We start from the raw sequence: 21,344 nt of genomic DNA, 5'->3' as shown, positions 1-21,344 counted from the left end.
TCCCCCACCCCTCGATTCTGTGAAAGACTGCAGGAATGAAGGTGTGCCGCTCGCTGTGAGGCACCTGCTGCAGGTACCGACATGTCGGTTTTCAGTTTGCTTCAGTGGGGTGAATTTAAAGCTTACTATAGATTTATACAGTTTCCTACAGGGTGAGGATTTTTATATGAATGTCAGGGATTTACACCAGTGGCTCAAGCAAACTTTCATTTCCAGGACACAGGATTTCCAGGATTTAGATACATGTATTCCATGTCACAAATAAATAGAGCCTGATTATTCTCACTGTATACCGGATCAAGATAATACTAGGAGTACCTTACATTAAACTGTCATGCCTTTCCAGTTTGTCTTCAGGTTTATATCAGATTCGGTTTCGTGATCTGTCACACCAGCAAACAAAGAAAAACGTAACAGTTCTCTGGAATCTCATTTCAGTGACCAACGGATGTTTTCAACAACATGCTAAAAACACATTTCCTACATTTTCTCACCTTCTTTTTACATACTTTTTAAGAAATACACATTTCTTAGAGCTGAGTTCACACTGCTGAATTTTCCTTAAAAAAGACCCCTTAGCCATTAGTGTGTGTGTGATTTTTTTTTTTATTATCCACACCTTTTTTCAATTAAAACTGCTTTCTCATTCAGACTTGACAGCCATCAAGGCTCCGTTGTGAATGTTTACTCACCATATTGTTTACTGGAAAAATGGGCAGTGGTGTTTCATCACTGTCTTCCAGTTTGACCTGTTCACAGCACAGTTTTCATTTATCTTCAATATTGTTCCTGACATGAACTGAGGATTTGTGTGTGTGTGTGTGTGTGTGTGTGTGTGGAGGTGTGTGTGTGTGTGTGGAGGTGGAAAGTTTATGATGAATAATTAGACTCGACTGGAACCTTCTGGGCAGAATAAAATGAAGCCAATGGAAAGTGCAGTTCCTCACATGGCCACTTGAGGCTGGATACAAAAGTGTTAAAATGCCAAATTTTGACTTCATAACAACAAGGAGGGTTTTTAAAAAAAAAAAAAAAAACCTAAGATTTTATATGTTAATACCACAAGTGGGGCAGCTGTAGCAGATGGCCACCGAACTGTGCAACGGACTCAGTATAGAGGAATGTGTGTCATAAAGAAACAGCTGTACATAAAGTACACTTTTCCATACTTCCACAAAAGCTGTCAAGTAACATTCTGAGTCGAAACCTCCTGCTGATTCAATCCACTGACCTCACGAGAAAGGCCTTATGTATTTGTACATGATTAAAGTTTTACCACTCTCCTGGCTGTTCAGTAACCAGGAGCACAAAGAGGACAATCTGGTTCCTTTACAACAACACAACCCACCAAGTCCACAGTTCCCTCACATCTACTGCAAAAAGGAGCACACAGCCCCAGATGAGGTGGTTTAAACACATTTTAAACAGCTGTGCTCCACTTCCATCTGGTTACCTGTTATTGCCTCCCGCTTTCATCATTATGCATGACTGTAACACTAAGAGTTTCACTTCCTGCTGGGCCCACTCTGCCCTACACGAAGGTAGGAAACAAAAGGCGCCCTCTTTAAATGATTTTTTTTTTTAATAACATTTGATCATTACCTCCTCTGCGCTGTGCATTACGTTCTAAAGACAGGAATACAAAAATTAACTGAATACACACAGAAATGTACCAGGTAACACTGATTGATAGAGACGTTTCAGAACATTTGCTCAGTCTGTCAATAAATACTGTTGATTTTTCTCCTTGGAGTGACAAAATGAAAGCAACACAATCATTAGGGACACAAAAAATGTTAAGCAAAGCCTCTTAGTGCTTCTTGGCCCCATTGTACCTTTGTAGAAAGCCTTTAGCTCCAGTTTGAGCCACAGATCTCATCAAGTGTTCTCTGAGGAAGGTACCAAGGCGCTACATGGTGATACCTGCAAATTGCTGCTACCTCAGCTGGTCTGCGATATTAAACTGCACTCAACAGATATGTTTTTGTTAGCACCTGGCTTGTCACGAAGGGGTAACCGTTCCACTTATTAGAATTTAGCTGGGCTAAAGTGCACAGATGAAACCATGCAGCTAAAGATCCTACATTTCTAATGTAAATTAAGACCAGGGTGTAAGTCTTTGCGCCGTCACAGCAGAGTGGGGGCCTTACTGGGGCGTCCCAGAGCTGGTGGGGATTTGCTCCTCAACTCTTTGCTCTTCAGGCTCACGGGCTGGGCCACCATCAGGGCCGGAGCAGAGAGGTGGTGGGCGGCGGCCTTCTGCTGATGTGCGCTGTTGATGTAACTGAAAATGAGGAGCGTGACCTCCCTGATCTGTGGACAAAACAAAAACAGAGATGCATTCCAGTTTTTGTACATCTCATAGACTATATATAAAAGATGGACATGATCTTTGCATCTAATAAGTGAAGCCAGTGCAGAATCTGCAGGATCTGCAGGAGGGAAAGTCCTCTGTTTGCAGAGAGAAGTCGACTGTATAGAAGGAAAACAACCCTGATCTGTGACCTCAGATAGATGAAGTAAGTTTGTTTGTAGCCCCAGGTGTGGGTTTCAGGTCTTCTCTATAAATACATTATCTAGTGCCAACTTTGCATTTGTTTATAATGTGGTAAGAAATGCACAGCGGCTAAAGGATTTAAGCCAAATTGTCAGCGTAAAAGATTCAAACATGAAGCTAACTCCAGCACCAAAGTGTCATTCATGAAACATTTACCAGACCCAAGACATTTTTATTTTGTCTGTATCCAAAGAATGTAGTATAGACATGAACGAACCTCCTTTTTTTTAATGTCAAAAAGACAGTAGCATTGTTTTAAATTAAAAAGACCAAATGTTACTCAATGGATAAGACAAAGCTGCTTGTTCTGCTGTGATTTTCTGTGAAGTTCAACAGTTTGTTTTTCTTCCCTTTTTCTATAGAGAACTGGAGAATAGAGGAACAGTGGTTAGCACTGTTGGTTTACAGTAAAACGACCCTGGGTTCAAATCCACCGGCAGGCTGTGTGGAGCCTGCGTGTTCTGCCTCTACAGGTACTCCAGCTTCCTCCCACAAATGACCACAGACATGAATGTAGTGTTAACTAATGATTCTAAATTGGGTGTTGGTGTGGATGTGAGCACGCACGGTTGTCTGTCTCACTCTGTGTTAGGCCTGCAATAGTATAGACCTATCCAGGGTGTGCCCTGCCTCTCTTCCCATGACACCCTCCCCACAACCTTCGGCTAAGTGCAAGAAATGGATGGATGTTAAAAACTAATAAAGGCATTCTTAAAAAAAACACTAAACTCACACATTTTGTGATTAACAACATAGCTAACACCAAAAACACTCACCTGAAGGATTCACAAAGAGTTAGACAAACATCTTTTACATAATGTCTCTGTTATTTCTTTGTGTCGTGCCTTTAATTTCCCAGAGAAATCTGTTACATTCTGTTTCACTTTGGTCAACTCCACTCATTACAGGTAATGAAGAGTCAGGCAGGAGTTAATTGTCTAACTTGTCCTGTTATTTTGCAACATGTACTGACACATACTGAGATAGAATGAGTGGAATGAAAGGCAGCAGTGTGACACAGTTTTAACTTTTACTACGACAACAAATGTGCCATCCATTTTAAGAATACAAACTCTGCTTGGCCGTCTGGACTGTCGCCCTCTGGCCCTCTCACTGACCTTGGAGGGGTCCATAGCAAACAGATGTTTCTCTGTAGGTTTGTCTTTGCTGGCGTTAGTGCCGACGTTCTGACCCATCACCAGCATAAAGTCCTGCTTGCAGCCTCCAAATGTCATCAGGTTCTTGTAGGAGTAGCACACCAGCAGTTTCTGAGTACCAGACACAAAAATAAATTGTAGTAACAGAATTCGATTAAAAAATAGGATGTGAAATGTAAAAACTGAATTCTGGGCCTCAGTTTTAAGATTAAAGAAACAACAATGACATCAAAAACGATGTAACGCTCTGTGCTTCACATTATGATACTTAAAAGTGATTTTACACCGTATGCAAATGTTTACTTCTGGAGTTTGAAGAAACACATGACGACTAAGTAACTGTTAATCTGAAATCACGGCAGCAAAGCAGAGAAATCTTTCCTATGCAGGTTTCTGAGACTGTGTTGCACAAAGCTGCTCACGATGGAGTTGTGCTCCAGAACGCTGATACCATCTTCATGTACAGCCAGCCAAACACGAACACCGGGCTCCGGAGAGGGCGTGATGGACTAAAGCAGAGAGAACAGAGGGTGAGGTTAGTTATGAGCATGTTTTCACGATGTGTCGAAAAACTGCAGCACTCACTCTGTCAGATACTGTTTACACTGTAGTGGGAAACAATGCAAAGAAACCTATTTCAAGTTTTTGTCCCCTACTTTTTTCTTTTCTTTTCTTTGAAGCACACTGACAGTTTATTTAGTTTACATGTTGGCCTCCATTCATGCTACTTCTTTGTAATTTGTAACATATATTCAGTATCTGAGATGATAAGATAAACTTTATTTACAAACAGATTACTGCTCACACATGCTCACCTCTGCTTCAAACAGTCGGGCACCAAAGAACGGCCACTTCCTGGCTACGGTCAGGTAGATCCTGACGCACTCTGGTGAACTTCGACCCCTGAGTGAAGCCCAGCGGGCAGAGAGACGCTGTAGCAGTTGTCTGAGGGAAAGCAGAGGACAAAATAGAGTTTGCTTTTAAAGCATTTACAGTTTTGTAAGTCTCTTTTTGACCATTAAAGACTTGAGAACACAAAGACAGGTACTGTATGATGAAAGAAAAATAAAACACAAGCAGTCACAAAGCTGCTTTCTGGGATGGAAACCTTGATGTTATAGGTGTAATAAAAGACTATAAAAGCATAAACAGATAATGTGCATGCACTACGAAGTAGGACGTGAGTTCAGATTTAAAGCCACTGTTTCTCAGGGTGTGTTTTATGTCTGGTACCTGAGCTGCTCCTCAGATGTGCTCCTGCGGTAATGTTTGGGGTAGAATCTGTCCAACACCTGCTTCAGGTTCTGATTAGACTTAGTCTGGGCCGATCCAGAGGTGGAGAAGGGACGCTCAAAATCTCCAAATTCCACCTGTACACAGACACGCAGTGCAAGCAGTAAGTATTCAGAAATTCTTCACGCTCTGTTTCTCACTTTAATCCAGGAGTGGATACGATATATGTGGCATTATTCACCCATAAATTACATTAAAAAATGACGAAAAATGTGCCAGATATCACTGTTTTTAGACCAGGGCCTGAGTTACACATGAACCACTGCATAAAGCCAGGCCACATTACACACGCTGTGAAAGAGATATGAAACGCAAGAAGTGAGTTAAAAGAAAAATCACTTGATATCAGACCTGTGCGAGCAGTGCGGCCATTTCCAGAGCCAGCTCCTTGTTGACAGGAAAGTGTCCGGCTACGATGGCTTCATTGGTCTGATATGCCAGCAGTAACCTCTCCCTCTCTGACTCCCCCCTCACTTGGAGAGAGAAGTAAAGTCTGAAGATGGAGAGGAAAAGTTAAAGAGAACTGATATGAGGACAAAGCGACCGGGCGATAAATCCTCCTGAGAGAAACATGTAATCCAGGCAGTAACCCCAGTCCCTTTGTGTGGTGACAACAAATCCTGATCTTTATATGCAGTCTGCCTCTGATCCGCCATCTAGTTTAATTTACAGTGAAGAGCGATGCCATCAAATATAATCAAGAATTCTAATTATTTAAGACTGAACTGCAACACACAGACTGAAATAAAAGGGGTTGAAATCAATGCAGCATATTTTATTTCAATGTTTTGTTTTGTATTTGTCCTTTTTTCTCAAACTTGCTACACAGGACACAGACTCAAGCTTTACAAAAGCTTTTATGCAACTTTTCTCACACGTGTGACCACTTGGCATCCATGGTGTGTCTCACCCAGCTGTAACCTTTAGTGACCCTCAATAAGCAGAATAGCTAACAAACTCTTTTATCCCAATGAGCATTATTTCAACACTGAACTGTTGAACCTGATGTTTGGACACTACCTGTTCTTGTAGGTGAGGCGGACAGTCCTGGTGTTTTCCGACTTGCCGGTGTGATGCTCCTTGGAGGCCTGCTCCCATTTGGAGATAATGTCGCAAATCTGCACATGAGACGAGACACTTTTGTGTGGGAAAACGCAGATTTTTCAATCTTCCTAAAGTAATCACCGCATGACTAAAAGGCGCACCTTCAGGCCTCCTTGCAGACAGTGTTCCAACGACCGTCCAGTGGGGTCATCGGTGTACAAGCTGAAACCAGAAAGTCCCGTTTTCCTCATGCCGGTGTCCTGGTTGAGACGACACTGGAACTCGTCCACCGTTGTTGAGGCGTCAAAGCTCACCACCTACAGTACAAGGTGTAGGTGAACAAGGAATTAAATGCATAAGTGGAAGACGCAATAATCTAATCTGAGTGTGCAATGATTCTTCAGAGTTTTCAAAATAAATCCGGGTCAAGGTTCAGCTCAAAAGAATAAGATTTCTGACCCAAAACATCTGCATGGTGTTAAACTTTAAATGCTGTTTACAGAAACTGTGATATATCGACACTGACTCAGGTAACACCTGTTAATGTTTAACAGGTGTTATGACTGGCTGATATGGAAAGATGAATTGTTGTGCGCATGTGTGAAAATGCATCTACTTCCTGTCACAGCGACGGTTTGAACAGTTTTTTCTCTTCCCGCTGATGATTGACTGTGCCGCGTTATTAGTGCCGATACAGAAATAAACTTCACAGACAGAAAAACACAAGACAATTGGTCTTTGATCTTCTGTTCTGTTAACATTATACATTACATATTATGGATGAATATCGTGAATAATTTATATTTGCCTGGTTATTCAATGAATAATGAAATATCCAACATCATCATTCTGGTGGTAACGTCAAAGTTGCACTAATCACGTGCAGCATGACTTCAGTGCAAGCTTTCCTTTACTAATACAGGCACATAACAAAGCACACAAAAGTATAATCTAACATAGATTTTATATGCTGGCTTGGAAAGTTCTGGAATATATATTTACATAGTCTCGCCAGCAATAATTATAGGTTACACTCAAAAAGAGATTTTTCACCCTCAATAAACAGATAAGATCAAATGTTTATTTATTAAAAGACTTTTAAAAAATGTCCTCGGTATAAACTGAATTTATACCAACCAAGTTAATTTCATTTGATCAGATCCCTTTAAATGTAACATTGTACTTATGCAATAAAAATGTATGGAATTAAATGAGCCAGCATTTTGGGCAGAAAAGTTTTCATAGTCCATATAACACAGCAATCAACATGGACATGGAGTAGTTAAACATGTTTAAACAAACTAGTAGCAAGAAATGCAAATTTTTACTCCGGGGTAATACAAATAAGATATCCACAGCAGATTTGGCAGAATTTGCCTTTTTTTTTGGAAGGGGTGATCATTGCGAATAAATAAAATGAGGCACTAAAAGTTTAGGGTTAAAGAAAGCTGCTCTGTTTCATTCTGAGAGGATCATGAAGCTCTGGACCAAAAACAATGTCAGTGCAACCTGTTAGTCGAGACGTTAGGGTGGATACTCCATGGTTAACCTCAAAATGAAGGGAGCAGCGGGGTCATAACGATAACAAATAATTATCAAAGCTGTCAAATTAAAAAATATTAAAATGTAATTAAAATTAAAAATATCTTGAAACTAACTTTATATAATACAGAGTATTTATGCTTTGCCTTTACTTTATTCTCTCACACAATAAGCTTGACATCGATTACAAACAGACACAAAACAGGTTTCATTGCTTTGTTTGTTTTTGAGTCCAGAACTGTTAATACATGTAAAGGTAATGATCTCATCACTTCCAGTATGTATAGGCGGGAACAGCCAGGAAGCAGGTAGCAAAGGGAAACACACACACCCAGGGGAGAGATGCAAAGTTAGCTTGATACTGGGTGGAGCAGTGAAGCGAAGAGAGCGACGATGGTGTCCGGAGGGACAAAGTGAACAGATAAACATCTCTGTGTGACTTTGATGACAAAAAGGCATAATAATTGGCATTTTTCTCATATCATAGCCTGTGAGATATCGAGTGCACATTGGGAGAGTTAGTTAGCAAGAATCAAGCGTGGATGAGTTAGTTTCACTCAACCATCGTTTAAACTAGGAAAAAAATGCAAATCAGCACAAAAAACAAGCAGATATCAACAACAACCACAAACAGAGCCAGAGTTCATGTATGGCTCCGGTTTAACATTTAGGGCACTGGTTCCTGTTTATTGCATCACAAAAAACTTGACATTTTGAACAATTCGGCACTTCTTGTAACCACAATAAACTAGATATTTGAGGATTTAGATGTACACAGGTCTGTGTAGAATATGACCTAAATGCCTTAATGTGTACATAGCTCTTTATAGAAAAGCAAAAAAAGGAAAAGTGAACAGGGAGAGTCTCACATTGGACACTAACCAACCATAAAGAACATAGTTCTGGAAAAGTGATACTCAGTAGCATGATTTTATGAGGTTAAAGGTAGAAAAGCAGTGGATCCTTGTATAAAACACCCTTCAGTAGAGTATCTGTCAGTGGGGTTGGGCTATCATCTAGTGCAAGAAAACATTACAGAAGTGACTCTGTTACGGTTTATTAAAGAGCCGAGGCAAAGGTCGAATGGCTTTCAAACATATACCATAATCCTGCACAACTGTAAATCCGTTTAACTGGGTCACATGACTCACAGCATGTGATTTAAAATGGTGTATATGGTATTGTTTTAATGTCAGTTGAAAAATAGCGGTGCTCAAACTGCCACATACATCATTAAACTGTTAGGACTGGAGGCAGGCAGCCGTTGATCGTTGTTTTTTTCTGTGTAGTGAGTGACTATTATACCTGGTATGTATTGTTGAGGAAGTGCACGGGCACACTGAAGGGCAGGGAGTGATGATAGGGATTCCTCAGAAGAATCGAAAGAATCTCCATACGGGAAGGCCTGGCCTGTCTCTCGCCCTTCTGCTGTGTCCGCTCCATGGAGCGCTGGCAGTAGATGGTATACTTACCCACCTCTGTCCTGAGGACAAAATGTAGCCACTCTTTAGTTACAGATACATAAACATTTTTATAGCCAAAATTCCCTGAAAGCAACTCAGATCTCAAAGCAAAGGAAATGAAAACAGCCATCAGTAAAATAAAAGAGAAAGAGAATAAATATGTGCTTATGAAATAACTCGGTCTTTCAATCCCAAAATATTATAACTGTATTCAAGCTGATTTATTATACAGTATTCCTGGGAAGGAGGTAAAGAAGTGCTCGAGTGCAAAGAGCATATATATCCAGATGGTACATACACAGTACACTGGCTGTATTTTGTGCTTTGTTTCGTTGTGTCAGTTTTCAGGGCCCCTGTGTTTTCTCACCTGGCATCTGCATGTCTTTTGAGGTGGATCTGGAGCAGCCAGAGGAAAAGGTGCTGTGGCAGAAACAGTCCCACACACAAGGCTAGAAACTGCCAGCCCTGGAGAGCGACGTGCAAACACTCAGTCACCACATCTTTAACAAACTGTCACATGCATGACTCGGTGAATTTCTATGCACGACCACAGCTGACAGACTTAAGACTGCACTGTTTCCTTTTTTCCTATAAAGCATAAAACAAGTGGCCATACTGGTTCCTGTTAATCAGCTACACTGAGTTCATTCATGTACAGGGATGATCGTGCTGTGACACAGTGTTTTGGTTTTTAGCTGAATGAGACATCAGCACACGCTGGAATCTGATGTTTCTTTTGAAAGCATCTACTGTTCTTTCTGCTCTCTGACAGTATTTCTGGTTACTGGCAATGGAAGATTACCACAGAGTGACGGTGAACAGACAGTCTACAAAACTCTTCTGGTTTTCATGCCAACATAAGAGAGGCAAGAAGAGTCTTGCCTCTCTTATGTTGGCACTTTTCTAAAATTGATCCGTATAGTAATAGATACTAAAAGATCTCCTTTCTAGGCAGTTTTGATATTTGTTAGGTCAGTGAACCCTGATGATACCACGCCTTTTTTGCCAGCCTTTCCACTTAACAATGCATACTGCTGCTGCCACTGTGTGGTGAGAACGCAAACCTGCAGGGGTCCCGGATGGCCGTGTGGCTGCCTCTTGCGGGTCTGCTTGATGAGCTGGCAGAAAAACTCATTCTGAAGCTCGGGGTGGGCCAGGCACACCTGCAGGGCACTCTGGGCCAGGGAGACGTGGTAGTCGATGGCCGGAGCATCGATGGCCACGTTAATGAAGAGCTGACAAGTCTGAGAGGCGGTGATGGAGAGAGTTTAAAAGAGAGAAAATATTTTTGATACAGTTAGTTATTTGATAGAAGAAACATTCAGTGACTACATTTTTTATTCGACCATGTGGAGGTTTGTGGTACCTTGAAGAGTTTCACTGCCTCTGTCTGCAGAGCTTGTGAGGGGAGGGTGGTGAGCGGAAATGACAAGGCTTCTTTGCTGAAACACAACATGGGATGTCTCCAAATCTGAGAGTCTGAAAGGTAGGTAGGAGAGTGGGTCATAAGAGTAAAAGACGGAAGGAATAGCAACTAAAATAAAAATGAAAGAAACAATGTTGTGTACTTCCAAAACTGAACTAAGCTGAGTCAAATTTGTCAAAACAACCTCCAATAACAGACAGTGGTGCATGCATTTTTATTATTGAGCTTTATTACTGCACTGCTGTAAACGTGACCTGACAAATAACATCCCTACATTAATAAGAAAAACAAAAACGAGCAAAAACTAAGCACAAAAATAAATAATTTAAGAATTTTTGCTTTCTGTTTTCTGTCTAATTATAGTCTCTTGACAAAAAAATGCTCACTGTGCTTAAATTCAACTGCAACTCTGTGCAGAGGACAACAAATCCTACTGTATTTCACATAAGTCTCTCTAACTACAGACTCCAAAGTGAGGCTGTAGTTGTCGAGCTGTTACTGAATGACTTTGAAAAATAAAACACTGTTGAAAGAAAAACAATCTTTGCTTCTATTTAAGAAATTCCCGAGCTACAGTTAATTTCTGTCCATACAAATAAAACGTACCCTCAGTGTACACTGCAGGGCTATTTAATGTCCCTAGAGGTAACTGTACGTGCACCATTTTGACGACCAAATAGATGCCCAATAAAATAATATGTTCACATGCAGTAAAACGTGTGCAGGACACAGTTTGTGGTCAATAAAACACAGAAAAAAGACAAATATAACGTAATACATTCTGATAAGTTAGTAATGTCACCGCAAACAAAAGAGGTCAAGGTTTGAAACTTGCTACAAATGTCTAATTTAGCAATTCACACAGTAAGTGCTTTCTATTTCACTATCACTATCTTGCCCAAGGATACTTAGTCATGCAGACCAGAGAAACCAGGGATCGGACCACCAACCCTTCCACTGCTCTATCTCCTGAGCTAATAGTAATCACAAGGGCAAAAATAGGGGGGAACACCACAGTGAGAAGGTGTTATACCCATAAGGTACAATAAGGTACTTAACTTTCTGAGTCCATGTGTCTTCCTTCACGTCTCACTAAACATGAGGGCTCATTTAACTGGTCACACAGTTTGCAGTGAGAAATGTTTCTTTATTTAATTCAGACTTCCTTATTAATGTTACATCAGTATTTATTTGGTTATTCATGTGACATAAGACATTTTAAGTTGCAATAAAATTATCTGTGGATGAGAGAAAGTATGAAAAAAACTGCATCGAGTAAAACAAAACTATAAAACACAACACAAGACAAAATTGTTTGTACTCACTTGGATCTCCATCCAGTTGGAAGAGTTTTCCCACCAGTTGTTCGAATTCAGTGCCAACTTTACCCACCGTAGTGCCTGCTGCCACAGACAGATGGTACAGCCATGACTCCTACACAATGATCCCAGAGACACGTGAGAAAAAAATCACAACAGGAAACATAATTATGCATAATCATCAGTTTGTAGTTTAAAATTGACTGGATTGGTTTTAGCTTCAAGTAAAATACAGGAAGCCCCTCTCATGGAGCTGCTCTCAGTCTCAGCAGATTTGTTGCAGTACAGAAAAATGACTGTACACATGAGCTTAAACGCCATGGTCAGAAGATACACGGGTCTGCCTGCCTTACAGAACAGAAAAGTTCAACCTTTCAGTCCCGCGCTGACCTTTTCATGGCGGGATTCAATAAGCAAGTAAGTGGGTCCTTGCTCCTGTGGGTGAATGGCAATGGTGAAGGGTGCCGGCTGTAGGCCTCGCCCGCATGCCTTTAGGTCGTCATCTGAATCTCTTGACCTGTCCACCTCCTCCACCCGAGCCTCCCACAGCTTAATCTGACCCAGTGGGAACTGGAAACAAAAGCAGACGTGCGCTCCACGTTCAGTCACAAGTAACAGCTCAGGTCAGTTTTAAATTGATCACCTGCTCCTGACAAAGGCTACAGATGTATTTCTACAGATGCACACCTTGTCCTCTTGGCTGCGAAAGTAGTACAACGTTTTGCCGATCAGACCACACCAAACCCGCTTAGAGTAGCCGTGTTTCACCTGCAGCAGAGGAAGTACAAATCGGAGCGTAAAACACAGAAGTTTGTGAAATATTGTTCCATTTTCTCTGTACTATTAGAAAATGAGTAAACTTTGATGCAGGGACCTTGATGAGTAGTCCCTTCATGCCAGGGCGAATATCCGGCTGAGTGAAGAGAGGACTGGCGGCTTTCAGCCTCAGCACGCTCTGCAGGACCCGAAGCCACTCCTCGAGCAGGTTAGGAGAGTCCGCCTTCAGGTAGTAAACGCGCTTTCCTGTTACTATCTACACACAAGGATAAATAAAAGCCCAGGTGGACGTGAAAATGTGAAGGAAAGGATTTAAAAGATCTAGAAATGTTAGATGATTGTGGCCGTTCATTAAGACTGAATACCTGGAGAATCTGCTTGCCCTCGCCACGGGCGATGCTGCTGGTGGCGCTGACCTTGATCTGACCCTGAGGTTTCCTGATCACATCGCTCTGTGGAAGAATCAGAAATCCTAATCTTGTTAACCTGTCGGCCACGAGTCTCAACAAAGGAAAAAACAAAAACGTTTCAAATCCAGAAAAAGTAGATGAAGTGATTGGGACAGAAAGACCATCTGGTGTAAAAATCTGCCAAATCAAACATGCGGAGAAGCCGAAAGTAGCTTTTGTTGTTGAAACCAACATACCGGTGACTTATAGTAGAGCAGCTCTCCATCTTTGAGGACAAACCAGCGTCTCTTCCAGGTCTTCTTCCAGGTTTTGACCATTTTCAGCAAATAGCCTGACTTCTCCATTGGCTCCTAAAGGTTGTGACACTGTTCAGTTTTATGCAGCACCAAAGAGAACCGCTAATGAAACAGACCTGAGAAATTAACTAAATGTTGGCTAATGAGCCTTAGGTTCAAAAACATGATGTCATCATGCTGTGAGCAGAAAAAACAAAGTCACTACTCAAATAGCTTTTGAAGGTAGAGGTACTTCAGTAATGCGGTCGCATCAATTTCTAATCTTAGAGTTACCTCAAAGACTTCAGTTGTAGTTTGCTTATTAAAATTAGCTTCAAATGATGTAACTTAACCAGTCAGCATTGTTTAAAGCATGGAAACTAACAACAGTGGACCAAAGTGTTGAGCTGTCACTAACACTCTTGCCGTTGTCACTGGGTGAACAGCAGGTTTTGGGCAGTTTCTGCTCAGGTTCCGAGCACTCCGTGTCAGTGGAGTAAGCATCAGGAGGGATGGCATAGTCACACTCTGATGTCATCGACGCCACGGACACAGCTTGAGGACAGTAAGTTCAGACATGAAAAACAGAGAAAGTCAGTCTTTGGAGGTGAAGAATTAAACAAAAAGGCTTCTTACATCTCCAGGTCCTGTGATAGCCACATGAGACTAGCTCCAAAAATGAGTCCATTCCCACAGATATCAGTCTTAAAATCAATTCTCAAATACTAACTGATACTAAAAACTATTTAGCTATAAGTAGTTAGCCAATAGCTACAAATTTAGCCTGTGGTTCACAAGCTAGTGCTCTCTGGGAGGGTTGTGTCAAATTAAACATGCAGAACCACTGACTGTGTCAACGATAGCCACATTAGCTATTTAGTTATAAATAAGTTAGTAGCTAGGAGCTATGGCTAATAATGAAACTGCAGCATTAGTGTGCAGCAAATGTTATTAGTCCTGCCTGTCTGTAACGTTATAACAGTTGGTAATAATTTAACAGGATAACATAATTATCTGGGTTTAAAAACTATTATGTTTCTCTTAAGGACTGAACCTGACAAGTGTACTAACAATTCAAAAAATGGCAGCTGACCTTAAGTAGTCAGTTGGACTGTCTAATTTGGTGAGTGAAATTCAAGTATTTTAATTAGTATGGTACTAATATAGATCTGTGTGATGCTCCATGGTTTAGAGATGGACCGATCCAAAATTACGTATCGGTATCGGTCCGATACTGACCTAAATTACTGGATTGGATATCGGAGAGAAATAAAAAATGTAATCCGATCCATTCAATATCACATAAGCACCTCACAAAACTTGCGACATAGCGTAACCCAGCTCATAACCTTAGCACGTCGGAGGAGTATGCGTTTTGTGATAGAGCAGCTGTGGCGTGCGAGACCTGTTGGCGGTCTGGTTGAGCTTTTTGGAGCCTCGCTACCTGCTTCCAAACCGGCATTTAATCTCTGAGAAAGGTATCCCAGAGAAGTAAAGCGAGTGTGTAAGTTCATCTCTGAATGTTTGTAAAGCATTCCCAGCGAAAGCTGGAAGCGACTGCCTCTTCTCCCTCCCTCTCCTGTTGCTACTTCAATCATGAAACTGATCAATGATCAGCTGATTGGCTTTTCTGTCGCGAGTCCGTCTCTCTTGTTAGTTTATCGCCCACTTTGCGCCAGAAAGAGGAAACCAGCGGATAAACAACAGCAGCACGTTTAAGCTTGATAAGCTGTTGTTAGAATGTATTTAATATTACTTTCTACACCAGGATCCTTTTCTACGTAGCTGACAGCTGGTATGTATAGAAGTCCATTATTGTCTAATATATACCCTGGTAAGCTATAGTACTTTTTCCTTTGGGAATGTACCATCTGTGCAGTCTGCAATTCTGTTGAATAAAGATATTGAATCTATTTAATTACTGTAGAAAAATTATTGATTTCTGTGCATTTTTGTTTTTTTACACGTGCATTAAATTACAGTCGATTACGTCGATTAAGCATCACAAGGCGGAGGGTTGGGGGTGGTTCCCTATTTTTTTTGCTGGGAGTTGGCAACCCTATTAGTTAGGTTGTTTAATATTTCCACTAAGTTCTCTTTAAAATACCAGAATAGGGAGGATGGTGCAGGTTTATGTCTATTAGATTGATCAGTGTTGCTGAACTATGAAATATTTTGGGTGCAGTGTATTTTTTGCATACAGGTATAACAGAATAGCTTTAGTTTTGTTTTGTTCTTTAAACTTGAGTATGAACTTATACACAATGCAGCAAGATATTTAAAAAAAACATTTTATTGATTACAAAATACGCTATATCAGATTTATATCGGTATCGGCAGATATCCAAATTTATGATATCGGTATCGGACATAAAAAGTGGTATCATGCCATCTCTAGTATCTTATCTAGTACCAGGGGTATAAAAAACTTAAAATGTTGAAGGTCACAATGCAAAACTAGAGGCTATGTCCATCTTTTATATGCAGTGGTTGTTTGTACCTCTCTTGAGAGAGCGTGGGCTGCCTGGGCTGCTGTCTTTTCTGGAGCTGGAGGAGGTGTGGGAGCTGCACAGGGAGCCGTCCTCGTCTCCTGAACTAGATGACTCCTCAGAGCTTGATGACTCATCCGAGAAGGGACTGCTGCTCAGCAGAGTAGCTTTCTGCAATTTGAAAATGGTACACACTCAGAGCCATATACTAGATATTAAAATCTACTTTGGTGACACAATTGCTGTTAACTATAAAAAAAAAGCATTTTCTTTTCAAGTTCACAAGTGATCAAATAGACAGTGGGGGAATGTACAGGTGTTACAATTAAACATGGCCTTGTACTCTTATACTTACCCCCTTCAGAGTAGTGTAAACTGGTGTAGTCATGTTTTTATAGATGAGTGATGTGTACATTACAAAGGCTGGATAGGAAGACTGAAGGGATGGGTCTAGGACACAAAGTACAGTTTGTTTATTAGAAACCACTACAGCAGACTAAGCTGTCAACTAAGTAGGGAGACCTGTTTTTTACCCACTCTCTTACCTTTGTTAGACAGGTCTGTGCATGAAGTGTCAGACAGTCTGATTCCTGATTTAGCAACAGCATATATACGACTTTCCTGAAAAGAAAATGTGCCATGTCATTAGTCAATTTTAAAACCAAGTCTGCCATTAAGATAATAACATTTAAAAGCTGATAACTGCATACACTATATTTATTTTTGTATATCATCTCCCTTCAGTATATGAAGGCAACTCCTGGTTAATAATATGAGCAAGAGTTCATCTTACCTTTAAACTGACTCTCAGCTGTTTAGCCAAGAAGTAGCAAGTAGCTCAACAACCTGCCCATTACTTTAATTTGCATTTCAATTACATTTTTTAATCTTTAGCAACTTTAGTGCTTTTAAGTTATTTTTACATAAAAATTTCAACTGTTACTACTTTAAGCTTAGTACTTTAGCCGTTAGCCGTACATTAGCTAATACTTAATAGCCTTTTGTTTAGCATTGTAGCTGTTAAAGCTAGCAATTTAGCTAACAATTTTACCAATTCAGTATGCTAATTTAACTTTTTGTTTCATTTTATGTCCATTAATTTACTATTATTTATTTTGACTGGATATTTTTTACTATTTATTCACTTTGGGCTTCAGTTAATTTTCTGTTTAAACCTTGTTATCCGCCCCATTGCTAAGACGGCGTTCTAATTCTAATCACTGAATTTATCTATTTGAAACTTTTCTGTTTACTCACATTTACAGCAGATGGCAGTGTAAACAACAGAATTACAAACATGGAGAAGTTCCTGTACTTAGTCCAACACTTAGAAGAAAATATGTTGTTAAAATTGTAATGTTTCACATGAAGGACTTCATGAAGGACTATTTGTGTTTCACAGTAGTGCAAAATATTGTTTCCTTTATCTAGGAAAAACAAATTCTGTAAAGAAATAAACAAATTGCCTAAAACATAAGCAGCTTTCCAGTGTATTAAGGATTGATTTCTGTAAGAAACATATTTGATTTCTTTATTCATACTTAGCTGAACATTGGGGATTTGTTTTCGAATTTATTGCCAGTGCCAAATTTGCAATTAAAAAAAAAAAACACAACTTGGTGTGCCTAACATGAAGGGCAGTCTTACCCAGGAGGGGAGCCTGTGTAAAGGTGGAGTAGGAGGTTTGCTGCCAGGTGTGGTGCTATCACAGTCTGACCTCTCTGAGCCCATCTCTGTCCCAGGTTCTGATGAATATGGTGCGGATGGCACGGTGGTTGCTGCTTGTGAGCCGGGAAGGATTTCGGGAACTGTGGCTTTGCCCGTTTCCATTCCAACCTCCTGCTGTGCATCAACATCAGTTTCCTGAGGCTGGAGGGGGCGCAGCATGCTGAGTGCATTACGCGTTTGGCCATGTGCTGCCTCACTGCTGATTGACGGCTGGCTTAGGTGTTTCTTGGCCAGAGACACGTTCATCAACCCGAACCCCGTAGGAGTCCTCAGACGGGGCTGTTTGGGTGAGGCGGGGTTGTCTTTTGGATCCTGGGGCGGGTTGGGCCGTTTAGGGGTGAGAGCTGGTGTGAGGATGGGGCTGGGAGTGTTAGGTTCACTGGAAGATGATGAGGAGTCAAGTCTCTGTGACTGGAATCGTTTGTTGAGCTCCTCAGAGGTGCAATCCTCCAACTTAACCGTGCGTCCCTCCTCCTCTTCATTCTTACACCCTGCTAGTGTTCCATCTGATGGCTCCAGCAGGCTAAAGCTGGGGCGCTCTGTACGCTGCATGTCATCGTCAAACAGAGAGCTGCTGTCGTCTGAAGCTGTCAGGTAGGTCTCACTGCTGGGCCGGCTGAACTCCAGAACACACGCTCCGCTTCTGCTCTCACATACTTCTTCCTCCACTGATGCAGCACTGGAGAGCACAGACAATATACGGCGGGACTCGGGTCCAGATGCACTGCTAACAGAGCTTTCAGGTGCACCGTCATCCTCTAGCGGAGAACACAGCAGTCCAGTTTGGCTCGGTTTATGGACTTCACCATCTGTCACTGATGAGGCTGTCTTCTTACTACTTTTATCTGCCAAAGAAAGCATAAGAATGTGCAATAATTTCACAGCTGGTGGAGCACTAAAGACGAAGCATTTGAGATCTTTCTAGATTACAGTACAAATTTAGATGAACTATGTATTTCAAAAAAAAAGAAAGAAAGTTAAATAATTCAAATTAAATGACTTAATTGAAGGATTTGTTCCTCTGGGATAGTTGCCCCCTCTCTTTGATCTAATTTCTCTCCCTCATTTATTTTCTGGTGAATTTGCAAATCTACGCTAGTGCTAACGTTACAAACAGAAATATATCTGACAGCTCGGGTGGAGGCAGCATTCACCATGCAAACCTGACATCTGTGTTGCATCTGACCAGTGCAGTGTGCAAAAGCACAGGAATAATCATTTACTGTCAGATCCTGACTCATCCTTTTCCTGTTTGCCCTGTAATGCTGTGTATTAGTTAAAGTGAGTATTATATATTGAAAGACTCAGATATTAATCTTAAGACACTTCTGATCTTCTGGAGTCTCATTAACTACATTTTGACAGACATTTCAATGTAAAACTCAAAAACACTGCAAGGCGCTTTAAAAAGTATTTTTATTGACCGCATTTTATATTATGGCTGACTTGCGGGATCTGAAAGTGAATCTAAATACATATTTAATGAGGTCTGCAATAATAAGTGTGTTCACGGGCCACATTTACTAATGCTCTGCACCACAGCAAAAACCTCTTTTGACTCTTAAAAGCTGCTGTCAGGATTTAATGAAGAGATGTGGCATCAGTTTTGCGGCAGATGTTTTCGTGGTTGGCCTTTTTGTTTATCGATTTGGAGTTTCCCTGTCAGAGCACAAAACTTTGTGAGGAGAGTATTTAAATGAAGCTGAGACTGAAGAAGTCGCTATAAAAACTAGGGATGGGTATCGAAACCCGGTTCTTGTTGAGAACCGGTTCCCACTGTTTCAATTCCTTGGAATTGTTTGCCATTTTTTTTTTTTTCAATATATTTTTATTGATTTTATAATTAAGCAGTATACAACAATCACCTTCAAAAGAACACAATAGAAGGTGGACGGCAAGTCAACAAGGTGGTAATACAGCATACATAAATGTTAAGACAGAGTATATTTCACTGAAGTTTATCCATCAGGCTAATGACTGGTTGCCAAATCTTATAAAACACACTCTCTCGGTTAGACAAGGTAAACCTGATTTTCTCCAGATGGAGTACATTTCCAAATTCTCTCAACCACATTTCGAAGGTAGGAGGTTTATCAGACTTCCAGCAGAGAAGTATCAGCTTTCTAGCCACAAGTGTGGTCATTGACACAACCTGCGTCTCTGTCTTGTCCCTTGCCCATCCCGGTTCAGACACCCCGAACAATGCTGCAAAGGGGGTACATGGGACCTCCCTGCCAATGGCTTTGGTCAGAAAATCAAACAAATGATTCCAAAAAAGCTGTAGTTTTTGGCATTGAAAGAAAAGGTGAGATAAAGTTCCTCGACCACTTGAACACTTAACACAGAGGGCTGAAACGTTCTTATATATTTTTTCCACTTTAGTGGGAGAAAAATGCAACCTATACACAACCTTAAATTGGATCAGACAATGTCTAGCATTTATAGAACTACAATATATATTCTTAATGCACTCTTGCCAAAGATCATCAGTAACATCCACCCCCAGTTCTTCCTGCCACTGCTCCCTAAAAGTATCAGATGAAGGACTGTATATATCTAGTAAGGCCCTGTAAAAGCGAGACACAGCACCTCTAGTATAGGGCTCAACTAACATGAAGCTGTCAAGCACTGAGTTTCGAGGAATCAAATTGTATTGTGGAATAGATGCTTTGATGAAATGTCTTAACTGTAAAAATCTGAAAAAATGCGAATTAGGAAGATTAAATTTCACCCTCAATTGCTGAAAAGATGGAAAATGTCCATCAATGTAAATATCTTTGAGAGAACAAATCCCTCTTCCCTGCCATGTCACAAACGTGATGTCCTCCAGCCCAGGCCTGAAGGCATGGTTGTTACATATTGGAGCATCCAAATACATTTTAGGAGCCTTTACTGTGCCCAATAGTTGGTTCCAGACCTTAATTGAATTCTGAATCACAGGATTTCTGCCATATAGTGTATTCTTCACTTTTATCGGGCTATTAAGCAATTGTTTGCCATTTTTGCAAACGATTCCCTTATCGATTCCAGTCGCCCCGAATGACGTCACCACGTTGCGGAGCGTCGCTTACCTGGCAGGAAACACGGTGCCTAAGCGGCTCAAATGCTCAAAAGTTTGGTTATACTTTACGAGAACGGATGACAACACGGCAACTTGCAATACTTGCAAAGTAGATATTTCATTTAAGGGAGGAAACATTACGAATATGCAAAAGCATTTGCTCACAAAACACGCGATGACCTTAAATGAATGTCGTGTTTTTAATTCCGCTCCGGACTCGTGAATCTCAACCCAGAAGCAGCGGTAACGTTTGCACTTCCTCTCCCGTTAATGCGGCAGGTAAATAATCAACTAACAGTGCATATTATGTTAGCGCGATCTGCCTTATTACAAAACCTGCCATTACTGTGCATTTAGGTGACCATGATGAGAGAGACAGAGTCTGGCTCAGATGCTGGCCGTTCTCGCTGCAGTTTACCGGTAGCGTCTCTTTTCAGGCCAGGATAGACGAATGTCACCGAGCAGTGACTAAGTTTGTGGTCAAAGGCTTGCACCCATTTGCCACAGCAGATGCCCCGATTTCACTTTGGTAAGTGAATGTGTTTAATTGTGGGCAGGGACATTACTGGATATTCTTGTGTAATTGCTACAGAATAATTTATGTTACACTTTGTTATTGCTACAGGAGAATATTTATTTTATTATTTTACATTTACAATTTTTTTTCCTGGGGACCCTGTGACACCCCATTGAAGAGCCATAGGCTGGATCTCTTAAGATCTCACTGTTGGGTTTGTAAGGCCATGTTACTCCTAAATTTCTATCTTGTTCAAAGAGAAGATATAAAACAAAGTTCTAAGCTA

The 21,344-nt window shown here is 40.9% G+C and overlaps 1 protein-coding gene across 1 annotated transcript in view; it reads right to left on the bottom strand.

Moving 5' to 3' along the window:
• Positions 1-1,024: 1,024 nt before the first annotated feature.
• The window catches only part of plekhh2 (pleckstrin homology domain containing, family H (with MyTH4 domain) member 2), a 38,991-nt gene continuing 18,671 nt past the window's right edge, over positions 1,025-21,344 (bottom strand). Inside the window, exons 8-30 of the mRNA XM_084948383.1 lie at positions 17,400-18,325; positions 16,298-16,373; positions 16,108-16,202; positions 15,764-15,923; positions 13,682-13,818; positions 13,225-13,338; positions 12,944-13,030; positions 12,676-12,834; positions 12,489-12,569; positions 12,192-12,371; positions 11,808-11,916; positions 10,423-10,535; positions 10,121-10,300; positions 9,424-9,521; positions 8,899-9,076; positions 6,213-6,368; positions 6,028-6,125; positions 5,359-5,500; positions 4,948-5,084; positions 4,530-4,659; positions 4,137-4,223; positions 3,676-3,825; positions 1,025-2,313 (exon numbers count right to left, since the gene is read on the bottom strand). Coding sequence (XP_084804509.1) covers positions 2,128-2,313; positions 3,676-3,825; positions 4,137-4,223; positions 4,530-4,659; positions 4,948-5,084; positions 5,359-5,500; positions 6,028-6,125; positions 6,213-6,368; positions 8,899-9,076; positions 9,424-9,521; positions 10,121-10,300; positions 10,423-10,535; positions 11,808-11,916; positions 12,192-12,371; positions 12,489-12,569; positions 12,676-12,834; positions 12,944-13,030; positions 13,225-13,338; positions 13,682-13,818; positions 15,764-15,923; positions 16,108-16,202; positions 16,298-16,373; positions 17,400-18,325 — 3,779 coding nt within the window. The 3' untranslated portion in view covers positions 1,025-2,127. The remainder of the gene's footprint in view (positions 2,314-3,675; positions 3,826-4,136; positions 4,224-4,529; positions 4,660-4,947; positions 5,085-5,358; positions 5,501-6,027; positions 6,126-6,212; positions 6,369-8,898; positions 9,077-9,423; positions 9,522-10,120; positions 10,301-10,422; positions 10,536-11,807; positions 11,917-12,191; positions 12,372-12,488; positions 12,570-12,675; positions 12,835-12,943; positions 13,031-13,224; positions 13,339-13,681; positions 13,819-15,763; positions 15,924-16,107; positions 16,203-16,297; positions 16,374-17,399; positions 18,326-21,344) is intronic.

This window comes from Perissodus microlepis, chromosome 13, assembly GCF_051167445.1.
Source record: "Perissodus microlepis isolate ML-2025 ecotype Zambia chromosome 13, ASM5116744v1, whole genome shotgun sequence".
NCBI lineage: Eukaryota > Metazoa > Chordata > Actinopteri > Cichliformes > Cichlidae > Perissodus > Perissodus microlepis.
This window is presented reverse-complemented; position numbering and strand designations above follow the sequence as displayed.